The sequence below is a fragment of the Lates calcarifer genome, linkage group LG23 (genome assembly GCF_001640805.2).
Source record: "Lates calcarifer isolate ASB-BC8 linkage group LG23, TLL_Latcal_v3, whole genome shotgun sequence".
Classification (NCBI taxonomy): domain Eukaryota; kingdom Metazoa; phylum Chordata; class Actinopteri; family Centropomidae; genus Lates; species Lates calcarifer.
In genome coordinates, this window is record NC_066855.1 from 2,020,323 (window position 1) to 2,032,648 (window position 12,326).

Below are 12,326 nucleotides of genomic sequence, written 5' to 3' on the forward strand. Positions count from 1 at the left end.
TAGTCTAATTAGTTTATGTGAATTGACAGATTTGTGACTTGCTGACCTCTGTGTTCTGTTTAATAATGCACAGTCTGTTTCTATTTGACAGGATTTTTCTAAATAAATATTCAAACATCGGAGGTATTTACATTCAGTGAGCTGTCTGGCCTGCACTCAGAACAAAACAACATGAGCTGCTAAACAAGATTTAGTGCAGTGAGTTTTTCTAAATGAGCTGTAACTCATATTGTTACTTGTATTGTACTTACAAATACATTACCATTACAGCTCATATGAAGCCTAATGTTTTCAGTTCAGCTGGTTATGGCTATGGCATTCACCACAACCTCACCACTGTAGACGGTGGTTCATATGTTTCCATAGCAACTTCGCCAGCTGCTGTCATGTTGTTTGACGTCATTTGTAATCATTTATGTTTTCTCCTTGATCTATTTTTTTCTATTGGTAACACCTTTGCCACCCTTGTCAGGAAAAAAAGCTGGAACAGACCAGTGATTACAAAAATAGTACTGTACTGAAATAACACTATCAAGAACATTATCTGCCCGTTTCTCTTCTCCCATGACACTTCGTTTCTGCAGTGCAAATAAACAATACTAAAGCCCCACTCAGACAGGATTAACATTACTAGGGGAGGTGGGGAATGAGGAACAATTCTCTGTGATCTTTAGTAATTTAATTAATTGTTCCAGATGGCATTTGAAAATTACAGGATGGGGTGAGAAAGGGATATTCAACAAAATAAATCCAAACACATTCACAAACGCGGTGCAGAAGAACTGACACTTCAGAACCTGCTGGAGAATTTACTTTACAACTTTTAAAAGTGTTCCTCAGTATCAAAGTAATCCAGTAATAGTAATCTGTATATTCTAATGCAGCATGATGTTGCCAAAATCAAAACAAATACGGGTTAAAAAAATACGGGTTAGATGGTCAAGAAGCTCATCCTGTGAGATCCACAAGGACTGTACTCCAGATAGGATTTAGATTACAGGGGGTCCAACAAGTTAGCTGTAAAAATAGGCCATTTCAGATCCTTCGTATTCCTGGGAATAAGAAGAAATAAATCCTGTCTGAATCTACAAACATGCTGACAGCTCTGTGAGACTGTTCTTTGGCATGTAAGCATGCTAACATTTGCTAATTAGCACTAAAGACAAGGCTGACACAGATGGGAAGGAAACTGACTGATGAATTCACTCGATGAGCATCATTCATTCTTCTTTTCTTCCCTGTCAAAGTTCTGTGCAGGTCACCTGAACTTTTCATGCAGCTTTGCACAGCACAGTGCTTGTATACCACTGAGCAGATTTAGTGACAAAGGAGTGATTCTAAACCAAGTTTCCTGTAGTTTTGCACATAAGGAAAGACAACTGGAGTGAGGTCTTGTCTTCCTGCCTCAGCAGGTGACTTTTGCTGCACAGCACTAGAATTTGCTGCAATACAGAAAACCAAAAGAAACATAACCTGGATGTGGTATGAGTGCATTATCCTAACTCATTTGACTTTCACTAGCACTTCCTCAGTGGCATGGGCAAATTCTGGCACTACATGCGGCCCTGTGGTTGGTTCTCACCTGGGATGTTGTGGATGGTGATGGCAAGGATGAGGAGAAGAATGCGTCGCCATCTGCTTCCTGTATGCCCGACCCCTTCCTGTTGTTTACTTCCTGTTTCTTGTTCATCTGAGCTGCCCGATTGAGGTCCTCTCCTCCTCTGGTGAACATCTCCATTCTCTAATTTATCTGTGTGACAGAGGAGAATAATGTTAAAAACAAAATACAAACATTGTGTAATGTCCGCATACAACAGACCACTCATTAGAATTTGCTTGTAACTGGATGCACCTTTAAATGTACAGAGGTATCTACAAGCACCTAAAATCCACAAGTATTGAAATATTGGTAGAAAATACAATTTGTTAACAACTGAGAGTGTGGATTAAAGCTGTATTAACTCAGTAGATAAGACTGGTGACTGGCCAGGTGTGTTGGGAAGTAAACACAGTTTGAACTTCTTTCTCAAGCTTTTTTCCTTCTTTACACAAATATTTCACTTTTTCTGTGCGCAAACAAGACCAACACTATAACTGATTTTCCATACCACTATTCAGATATTTAAATGCCTGAATGCTGTTTGGAACAGCTATATAATACACGGTATAGAGTAGTTCTTTGTGAGAATAGCATGCTTGAAGTGCTTGTCAGATTGCCAGACATTGCCAGAAACCCCCTTTGTGATGATAGGAATCTGGGGAGGGGGTGCGTCTGACAATTTTTCAAACTTTCCTGCAACAGACAATCTGACAATCAATGTCATGCAGCAGTTGGTGAGGTGTGCCAAGGTGTGAAAGGATGAAGGGTTTCAGCTTCTTCCCATTAGTATTCAGCCTCATTCTTCACTCTTCACCTGGTAGCGGGGCCAACTGTAGTCTTTTCCCCTCTGCAGTTAAGCTCATATGTGTGTTTGTGGTTGAGACAAGAGAGAATTCTCTGTTTCTTCAACATTCTCTGTGTTCAGCTCTCAGTACTTTTATTGCTTCTACCTGAATCTCTGTGGTTTGGAGTTTAGCTTCACGCCTGTGTTTCTACTTTCAGATAACAGCAGTTAAACCAGCGGGATACTTAGTGGAGCCATTCTTCAATAAAAACAGCCCCACCATGTCATCAAGCTAAACAATTTGGTAGAAAAACACTCACACTGCCACGGCATAGCTGTTCACAGTATGGCTCAGCATGACAACATTCCCTACTATGGGGAAAACCCTATGTGACAGCAGGTTTTTGGCCCTGCCTTGGAGAGCAGCCATTTGGAACAGGTATTTTTCACCTTTAGACGAGGCTGGACGAGGCACAAACTATTCACAAACAAACAACTCTACAACTTCAATGGCCACTGTAACTCAAGGGGAGGATGAGAGCCAACATTCACAGCTCTCTCCACTCAGACAGAGGTTGATAATAGTCAGATTACTTTGCTTAATACCCCAGTATAGTGTTCAGTGAGAATACTTCACCGGTTGGTGCTGTAAAGATGATCCACGGCTGCATGAGAACAAATGTGTTAAGAGGTGCTTCCAATACAGCCTGAGAGAAACACTTCAAACTTCAACTCTCAGGCTAATTAAGTTTGTTCTGTGAAACGCTAATTAGTGGTTATGTTGTCCTGGATATAGTCAGGTAACATACACAGAACTCTCAAATTTGTCAGTGGAACATCATGGAAACAAGCACTTGTCCTCCGAACACAGAAATTTCCTCTGAGGTATGGCACTCAGCAAACAGTTTCTATATATGAATATCTTTGATTCTGATATTTGAATCAAAGAGGAGCATAAAAGACAGATAGGTTGATTACACATTAAATGCTGGCTGCCTCAAGCCTAATTAACATGTCTGTCAACTACTTTAAATTTATAGCCTGAGGGGCACAGCGGTACGATTCTCATCTAAAATGAAAAATGTCCTGGGTTTGTCCCTTTATCAGTCCAATTATGAGCACTGCAATCTCTGTTAATGTCATAAAAACAAAGTTAATAGCTTAAGACAATCTAATTAGCACAAGCTCTCTGCTGGAGGATGCACGGACAATATTAAATTTGCTTGACATGTTAATAATGCAGAAAAAAGCACATCATCAAGTAAATAAAAATGATGGATAAATTCATAATGAGTGTCATGGTATTTAGCTCTTTATATGGTGTAATGTTTTTAGTATTCTACATTTGCTCTTCGAGAGGACGTAGCCCGTAGACACATGAGGCTGGCCTGATGATGGAGGATGACTTGATACACTAGGAAAGGTTTAGATTACCCAGAGATCTGCCCCGCTTTTCTCATGAGATTGCATGAGAAAAGACATGAAATGGCTGATTCAACCTCTGCAGTGTTTACTCATTTACTTAAATTCTTTTCTCCAGAGAAAAATGCATCACTCAAACACTGGTGGAATCAAATACACCAGGGAATGTGAGCCTCAGTCCACTTGCAAACATATTAGAGCCATTTAGACAAAAGGAAACAGTAAATACCTGATGCAAATTAAATGCTTCATGTACACCCACTGATGTAGGAACATGTTATAGCCAAGTCCGCACACCAGTCAAAACAACACCAGTAACAAGTTGTTCTGACTCCCTTTACCTGACAGTATGACAGGGTACCAAAACTTTGCCTTATTAACACACTTCAAAAGGCTCAATTCAAAAGGGCATTCAGTTTTCTTTTCTACTCTACCAAATGTGGGTTCTTGCTTGAAGTAGGTGTTGGTGAGGCTTGCTTGCCAAGAGCTTCAGCCATTGTTGCCTTTACAATACAAGAGGTTAGAATGAGCACTCCGGGCAGTGCTACTTATTCAGGGCAATCAACACTGCAGTGAGCTGCTTCCAGAAAGCGATGAGATGGGCTGGTCGGGCCAGAGCTAACTCGTAACATGCCAACTTCAATGGAAGAAAAGAAGCCATAGGAGCAAAACACTGATGTTGTTTTGCACTGATAGAGACAGCTCTTCCTAAAAAACAGTCAAACCCACAGAGCAACAGCAGGAGCTCTAATTAGTGAACGATACTCTTCTCAACACACACACACACACACACACACCTGGTCTAATTTTCCATGAATTAGTTAGTAAATAACTGAACACTGTAAAAGTCTATAGCCATTCCAGTGGTTATACTATACTACTATTAACTGTCTGCTTCCACCCCCCCTCCCAAACCATCCCTCTCTTTGTCATGCTCACACATACATTCTCAGACGCAAGCAATTGACCTCTGTTTGTACATTTTTGTCTCCCGTTGCCATGTAGGTAGCTTTAAATTGGAATTATCTGACATGCAAAGGTCAAATGATCTGGACTATTGCTCAAGGTGCTCTGGTTGCACCCTCAGCCTGCTGATGTTTTCAAAGGCCAAAACCCCTCAGTCCATTTCTCTGCACCTGAACATCCCAAACCATTTAACCATAACAAAGGGCACTGTGTACATACACTACAATTGTTTGTGTACAGGTACAATCTCTGTTTCCCCATTTATACCCACAAACAACAAAGTACAAACCACACGTACACAACTTTAGCCATACATAACACACACAGAGCTGTGTGATTCTGCTTAAAACATATATTTTCATGATGAAATGAACTAGAATTCACAGGGTGTTGATACATTATTCTACACACAATCCAACACAAAAGCCTGGCACTAAATGTTGCCTTTGTGAGGTTGTTGATGTTTTGCTGAGACTCTCATCAACTGAGTAATGCATGTAATATTCACCAAATTCCTCTCGCACATAAACCACCATAAAGCTGTGTGGTGCTTCATTAATAAAACTAACCAAAGCTTCAAAAGTGACAGTATCTTTCCCAAAGTTTCTCAATCTTTGCAGGATTGTTGTACTTGATTGATTTTGACCTTCCATCCCCTGATTTATACACAGTATGATTCAGAAATGAAAGGGTGGTTATTAGCATGGCTGGAAAATCAAACAGCAGAATCAACACTAACATTTAATCTTATGATTAAATATGCAGCAAAAATATTACACAAGAGGGTGCAGACATCAGCAGGTGAACATAGCAACTTATTTAAACAGTCCAGCTGAGGTAGTTGCACTTTTAAATCACACAACTTGTCTGCTCGTACCAGAAGGTCAGGCAGGACAATTTGAGAAAAATATCCAAATTTTAACAAATGTGATCTAACATGCAGTGACTTTCACGAAATAAGCCTTTTTTTTTTCTTTTTTTTTTAATGCTCAGGCTATATGGATCAAAAGCAATGTTACTTTGTGCAATTCTATGACAAACAGAAAGCAAGAAGATGACTTATCTCTGTTATGTGGTGAAGTTCAGTTTGAAGTTTCAGTTATGATATGTAAAATACTACTCATATAATATCAAAATAAACTTTTCACAAAAGATCTTTTAGGGGAAATCTGAATGTGGAACTGCTCAAGCAAGACTGTTGACTGAAATTTCTGACCTGCCAGAACCAACCAATCATCCCTCAGCCAGATCTTTGATTGTCAGGAAGTTACTCATGCATGTCTGTCAGTTTCGGAAAATTCGACAAATTTGACCTGAGAGCTTTGAAAACTGCTCTTTTAAATTGCAGCTCCTATATAACCATGATTCATCCCTCAGCCCTACCAGAAGTTGATCCACAACTGTCTTAGAGCAAATAGAGAATCGTCTATCTCTCTGATCATTTGTTCTAACACCCATCACTTTTCCTCTTGAGCAGCAGAGCAAAAACAATGACGTTGATGATGTATAGCAGTAAAAGACACAGTCAGAACATCAAAGACATGAATCATCAAGAAACTTCCATATTAACAAGGTATAATAACAGAAAATATTAAAAAGTCTTTGCAACAAAGTCTTCTCCAGACGAAAAAAACATGAATAAGCCATCATGGTGGTGAATGGTCTGTCTGTGCATCTGTGAATGTACATGAACGAATCCAAATACATGAATATGTGCTTTTACCAGTGGGTGCTTTCATGAGCTTGTTAATGCCATTTATTCACAGTGAAAGAAGAATACCTTGACAAAAACAGGCCTTGTCGTCGATGATAAATTATTTTAAACTCACATTGGCACATGGCATGAGGCACAAGTTCTTCCAAAAACACAAAACATGACATGACCTAAAACCAAAGAAGAGCAAAACCGCCTGTTTATTGTTTGTTTATTTATCTTTTCATTTATATGGGACACTGATGAATAACAGTATCGTAAATGTGCCGTGGTTAGCTCGACGGCTAATTTGAACACACAGCAGGAAGAGGTAACCTGTCAATTTTATACCCGGTCTCTTATCCATTGCATGCTGGGATAGAATTCAGCTTTTCACAACCTTAAACAGGGCAAGCAGAATAGGAAACTGGCAGAGTTACTTCCTATCTAAAGATGTGAAGAAACTCAGCTGTGGAGAATGTAAGCACAGAAGACAGAGGACTGTCCTCCACAAGGACACACATGCTGACTTGGCATTCCTGGATTTGGCATTCAGCAACTAAAAATAAAAAGTTGCTGATCTGTACTGAAATTGTCACCGCTCCAACTGTGACGTCAAAATTCCAACAGAAATGCTTGCCAGCTGTAAACATCAACAAACTGCCCACTTTACTTGCATCCTGCAGATTTATACAACTCAAATTAGTTGCAGGTGGTTAGTTGCTGGTGTGAACTGATGCCTAAAAGACAGGCAAAGGGTGACTTGGTCCAGCTGCCAGGTGACAAAGTGACACACTCATAAACAAAAGTAGAGAAATGAAAAGAAGAAAACAGAGACATTCAGAATAAGAACTAGAACAGGTGGGTGAGAACTACTGCGCTGCAGTTGAATTACTCAACAATGACTGCTGTGCGTGCCAATGCATATGTATGTACTCACACATGCATGACATTATCATATGGCAATGGTACAGGTTTAAAGATTAATCAGGTCAATCAGTAACAGATTATATGGCAATGACAGGCACCAAACAGTGACACATTTCAGTGGAAAAAACATAGTTTTGTATTCAGTGCAATAAAATGAAAAAGGACACAAACATGCAAAGAAAATAAAAGACAGACTGCAGCCACACTGAAAGCCAAACATGAAAATGAGATATTATAAGAGGCACATAGAGTAAAGCTGATAAGGCAACCTGTGAGGATGAGACCGGGGCCAGGGGGGCTGTCATTATGTTGGTGAAATGACTCTCATTGGACCTGAATATCAATATGTCAGTGGTCTGCATTGGGAAAAGCCAATATTGTATTAATTCACATTAATTCACAGCTGCTCTTACCTTTTCATTATCACACCACACATGTACTCTCTTGCAGATGGGTGTATATATATATATATATATATATACAGCACATCCATATATTTCTATTATTGAACTAGACCTTTCACTGAATAGATTTATTCCCCCTTCTCTGCTTTATTGTCTCTACCTGCAGATTCTTTTTCAGGGTCATGGAAGGCTGGAACCTGAAGAGGTCAGCTGCATGTTGGTGGCCTCAGAGGGTGGTAAGAAGCAACTTTAAATTGAAGTCAGAGATCATAGGATCCGAATACCAGGGTTTGCTTTAGTGCTTTATAGAATATATCGCCTAAAACAATGACCACCTCTGCAAACATCATGAACATTAGTGCACTTATACAAAATAAAATGTTAATATTCAGGTAATTTCACACAGTAACTGCCATATACATATTTAATGACTGCACACATTTTGTTTAAGCCCTTATTTACTTACTAAACTGATCTGGCTGGCATTCCACCTCTGCTGAGTGCGGACTCCTTTATGCCTCCGTTATGAAGAGGAAACTGCTGTTGCAACCCAAACTTAATTAGATAAAATGTGTTTTTAAAAATAAAAGCTTATTTAAAACACACTAGAATGCATAACTTTTATGCTTATCCAAAACTAGGGCTTGGCTCAAAGTATAAGCAGGGTACATTTTTCTTACAATCTTTTAACAAAACCAAATCTGAGCTCATTTCTCAGTTCTTTTCTGCTTCCCTTCACTGTCTGTTGTTCTCATCCCCAAACGAACAGCAGGTCACAAATATATGTATATATTTCAGTTTTTATAATAATAATAAATAATAGCAAATATTACTCTAGCATGTGTTAATAGCATTGCTGGGACTGCTTTTAATCGTGGATTCATATACAGTTGGAGCAAAGAGGTCAGTGTAGACTGTACTGAAGGAATATGTCACAGCTCTCTGAAGTGTTTTTAGAAGCTTTGTATGTTATTTATTTTGGTCTTTTCATTGCATTTGTTGAGATCAAGGAGACTACAGAGCATCACCTTTTTCTTTAAGATTAGTCCTTTTTTCACAGCTCTTCTAGTCCTGTACATCTTTCAGTGGTTTAGTGGAAGTAGAAAAGTAAAAAAAACAACCTTTGCTGTCAGCTGTAAGAAGATGTCACTTTTCTTTTATTCTTCCTACAACCCCCCTGGTTCCTACAGTCTCTGGAGCTGTGAACAACATCTGGTAGGGATCTTTGAAGCTGTTTTTTCCAGGTTGTTTAGGACTTTGATGGCTCTGTAGTTCGTAAGAGTATAGGGATACTTATTGACTTTTGGGATTATGTGATCACCACATCTGATTTTAAGCACTACAGTCTATGAGTGTGCTGTTGTACCTCAGTGACATGTCTGACTAGTGAATAAATGTTGTTGAGGTAAGTATTCCACTTCCTTGCGTCACTCGTTCGGACAGGGCTTGTAAGCTCCCTTTAAAAAACGGATACTTTTTCATTGCTTTCATCAGTCATGGTGGAACTTAGCCTAAAGCCCATAATTTTGTGCTTTTTTCTTCTTCTATCCAACCTCTTTTTCCACTAATACTTTATTCTGTGTATTGTGTTACTCTTGCCTAATGTCACATATTAAAATTTGTGCATTTTGTTGATTTGACATTTGACACTGTGAGACCTGTATGTACCTTTCATTTTTATAATTTAATTTTGGTTGACTAAATAAGATGAAGGGAAGGGGCAGTTTGCCAGGGCATCTTAAAGGGTCAATGCATCCTCATTTTCTTTAAAGAGAATTTGGCCAAGAAACATTGCTCAGGGCAGACGGTTTTAGTAAGTAAGTCAAGGTGAGTCTACCTGAGGAGGTCAGCAGGTACGGTGCTCTGCATGCATCTGTTTAGATTTGTACAGTATTTGACTTTCTTTCTGATTCTGATTTATTGGCTTTTCACTGGAATTTCTTGATGCTCTAGTTCCTGCTCGGCTTGGTCTAAAGACTTTTAAAAACATTTTACTGAAACTTTCTTTCAGGGTTTGGTTCCACTGGCCTGTGACATGTGTTTTCTCTGAGGAGGTTCATGGTTCAAGGTTTTCTAGTTTTCTTTTTGGGTTGAAGCTATGTATTTCTTTTGCAATGAAAGTTCCACTTGTAAAGACTTATCAGAAGAATCAATCAGTTTACGTCTTGGAAATAGGGAGGTGACCGCCTGCTCCTGTTTCAGATTGCAGTACTGAAAATTGAGGGCTTGAGCTGTTTCTCAACACTGTTTCAAGTAAAATACAATGAAAATCTCATTTTATTTGCTCAGCTCAGATCAGTGCATACAATTAGTTTGGTTCATTGCTGAGCAGCATGGAAGATCATGTTTTTAAATAGCCTCTAGCCTAGTGAGGATTTTCAGTGAAGATATAAGGACATGCTGGACATATTAATTTGGCATCAAGATCCCAAATAAGATTGAAAACCTCATGGTAATGACTACAAAATTCATTTGTGTGATATCATTTTATAAACAAGTTAATTACTTACTAAAGATTTCATTATCAAACTAATTAGTCAACAGCAAACCACACTGAGCCAAGAACATAGAACATGTAAATTAGACAATTATGGAGTTACTTAGAAGTATATTTGTGTCTTTTGGTGGAGGTTAAAGTTTTTATTAATCACAGTCCATTGTATTTACTCATGCTATGCTTTTAATTAGCCTGTCTGCCTGGCCAAAACCTGCTTGAATGGAAAGAGAGAGAAAAATAAATAAATATGGAGATGCAGATGGTTGGAAGATGCAGCCAATATGGTGTCTGTTCTGCAGAGAAGTTCAATTTTATAATCACACTAGTCACATGACTACAGGATTACAGCTACAAGATGTAAATACTTTCCTAAAAATACCAAAATAATCTCACTGCAGTTTATCATGGACCCTGACAACAGCCATGAGGGAAATTGGACAGTCGATCAGAATTTCAGACCTGCCAGAAATCCCACTGATCATCCGACAGCCAGACTGTTGATCGCTCAGGCAGTTAATCAGGCGCCGTGATCTCCCTCAAACTGCACATCAAACAACAACTAAACTGGCAGAAATTTGGGCCAAAAACTACTGTGCAGAAGTTTTAGGTCCTAAAACTAAAATGAGAATGCTTTAAAAAAATAAGGCCATCATCAAAATAGTATAGTATAGTATAATATAGTATAGTATAAAATAGAAAATGATATAGATTTTTTTTTTAAAATTTTGCTTGATTGAAGTATAACAAATGGTAAATTAATGTTCAATATAATTAATTCCCATCTTTAGATGTCATGCACAGAATGAAATCATGAACTGCTGATCACGTCTCAGGAATAGAACAAGTTAGCAAGTTAGGTTTTAGATTAGCTAGGTTAGGTTTGATCATTTTAATTGTTTTTCAGCCTCAGATCTGTGAAATATTCCAGTGTTGGCAAGTGTTTGTCATGTTTGGACAATAAGAAAAAGTTTAAAGCCACAATTAACCATCTGGTTTCCATCTCAACTTTCACTCAGCAGCAAGAATCAATCTTCAGATTTTCTTACTGTGATAATTACCAACATCCACTGACTGACTGATAAAATTTGTGGCCATATTGCTCAGCCCTATTGGCAGGTAGGTTGTTCCAAGCATCTTGGAGAACTTGCCATAGTTGTTCTGTGGATTTAGGCTGTCTCTCTTCTGTCTCTCCATGATGTTGAGATCAGGACTCTGCGGGGGCCAGACCATCTGTTGCAGAACTTCTTGTTCTTCTTGTGTCTGATAACAGATCTTCATGACACTGGGTTATGTATTGGCTTGTCGTCCTGCCTCAGCATGACGCACAGTATTGTGTAATTCACTACATTAACTTACAAAAGCATCATGTTGCTGTACCTGATATAAGTACTGTACATCACTGCCCAACACTGGTTGTATCTGTGTTGTTATTCATTTAATATCTGGAAAAAAGTTGTTGTTTTCTGATTGGATGACTTTCTAATGCTCACATCCAACTGCTACAGGAACTTGATTTTTATGGATATCACCTTGGTGGTGTTGGGCTGATTAAAACTAATTTCAAAAAATCACACATCCTAAATTAATTACCACAATGTGGATTTGGAGAAGACTGTGTCCCGGTTGGTGGCTTAGATTTATGGTAAATTTGATTTGCTTTTGAAGGCAGCTTTAAGAAGCTGTCTGTCTCGGATTGCCTTACACACTTAGAATGGAAACCAGGAGGTACACACAATGCTGTGCACACACACACACACCTCTCATTAGAGCATATTTTTCAGTCTCCTCCAAACACCCTCGCAGAGTAGCCTGTTACTTTGACTGACAGGTGGGTGGAAACACTTCACTAAGATGATTAGCGTTCTGCAGTGGAAGTATCCCACTGGACTCACTGGCTTTGGAAAATACACACAGAGACACAAAGTAAAACTCACCATGGAATATTTTATAACTGACTGGTTATTTAGAATTTCAATGTGAGATAACGTTTAAAAAGGAGAGTCATCGTTTTCATGAGTAATTCATAGTAT

The 12,326-nt window shown here is 38.7% G+C and overlaps 1 protein-coding gene across 3 annotated transcripts in view; it reads right to left on the bottom strand.

The window, feature by feature from the left end:
* LOC108902060 (zinc transporter ZIP11) overlaps positions 1-12,326 on the bottom strand; it is a 115,811-nt gene that overhangs the window by 9,018 nt on the left and 94,467 nt on the right. For all 3 annotated transcript variants that reach the window (XM_018703778.2, XM_018703772.2, XM_051066206.1), the window contains exon 6: positions 1,583-1,750. In XM_018703778.2, the coding sequence (XP_018559294.1) occupies positions 1,583-1,750 (168 nt within the window). The remainder of the gene's footprint in view (positions 1-1,582; positions 1,751-12,326) is intronic.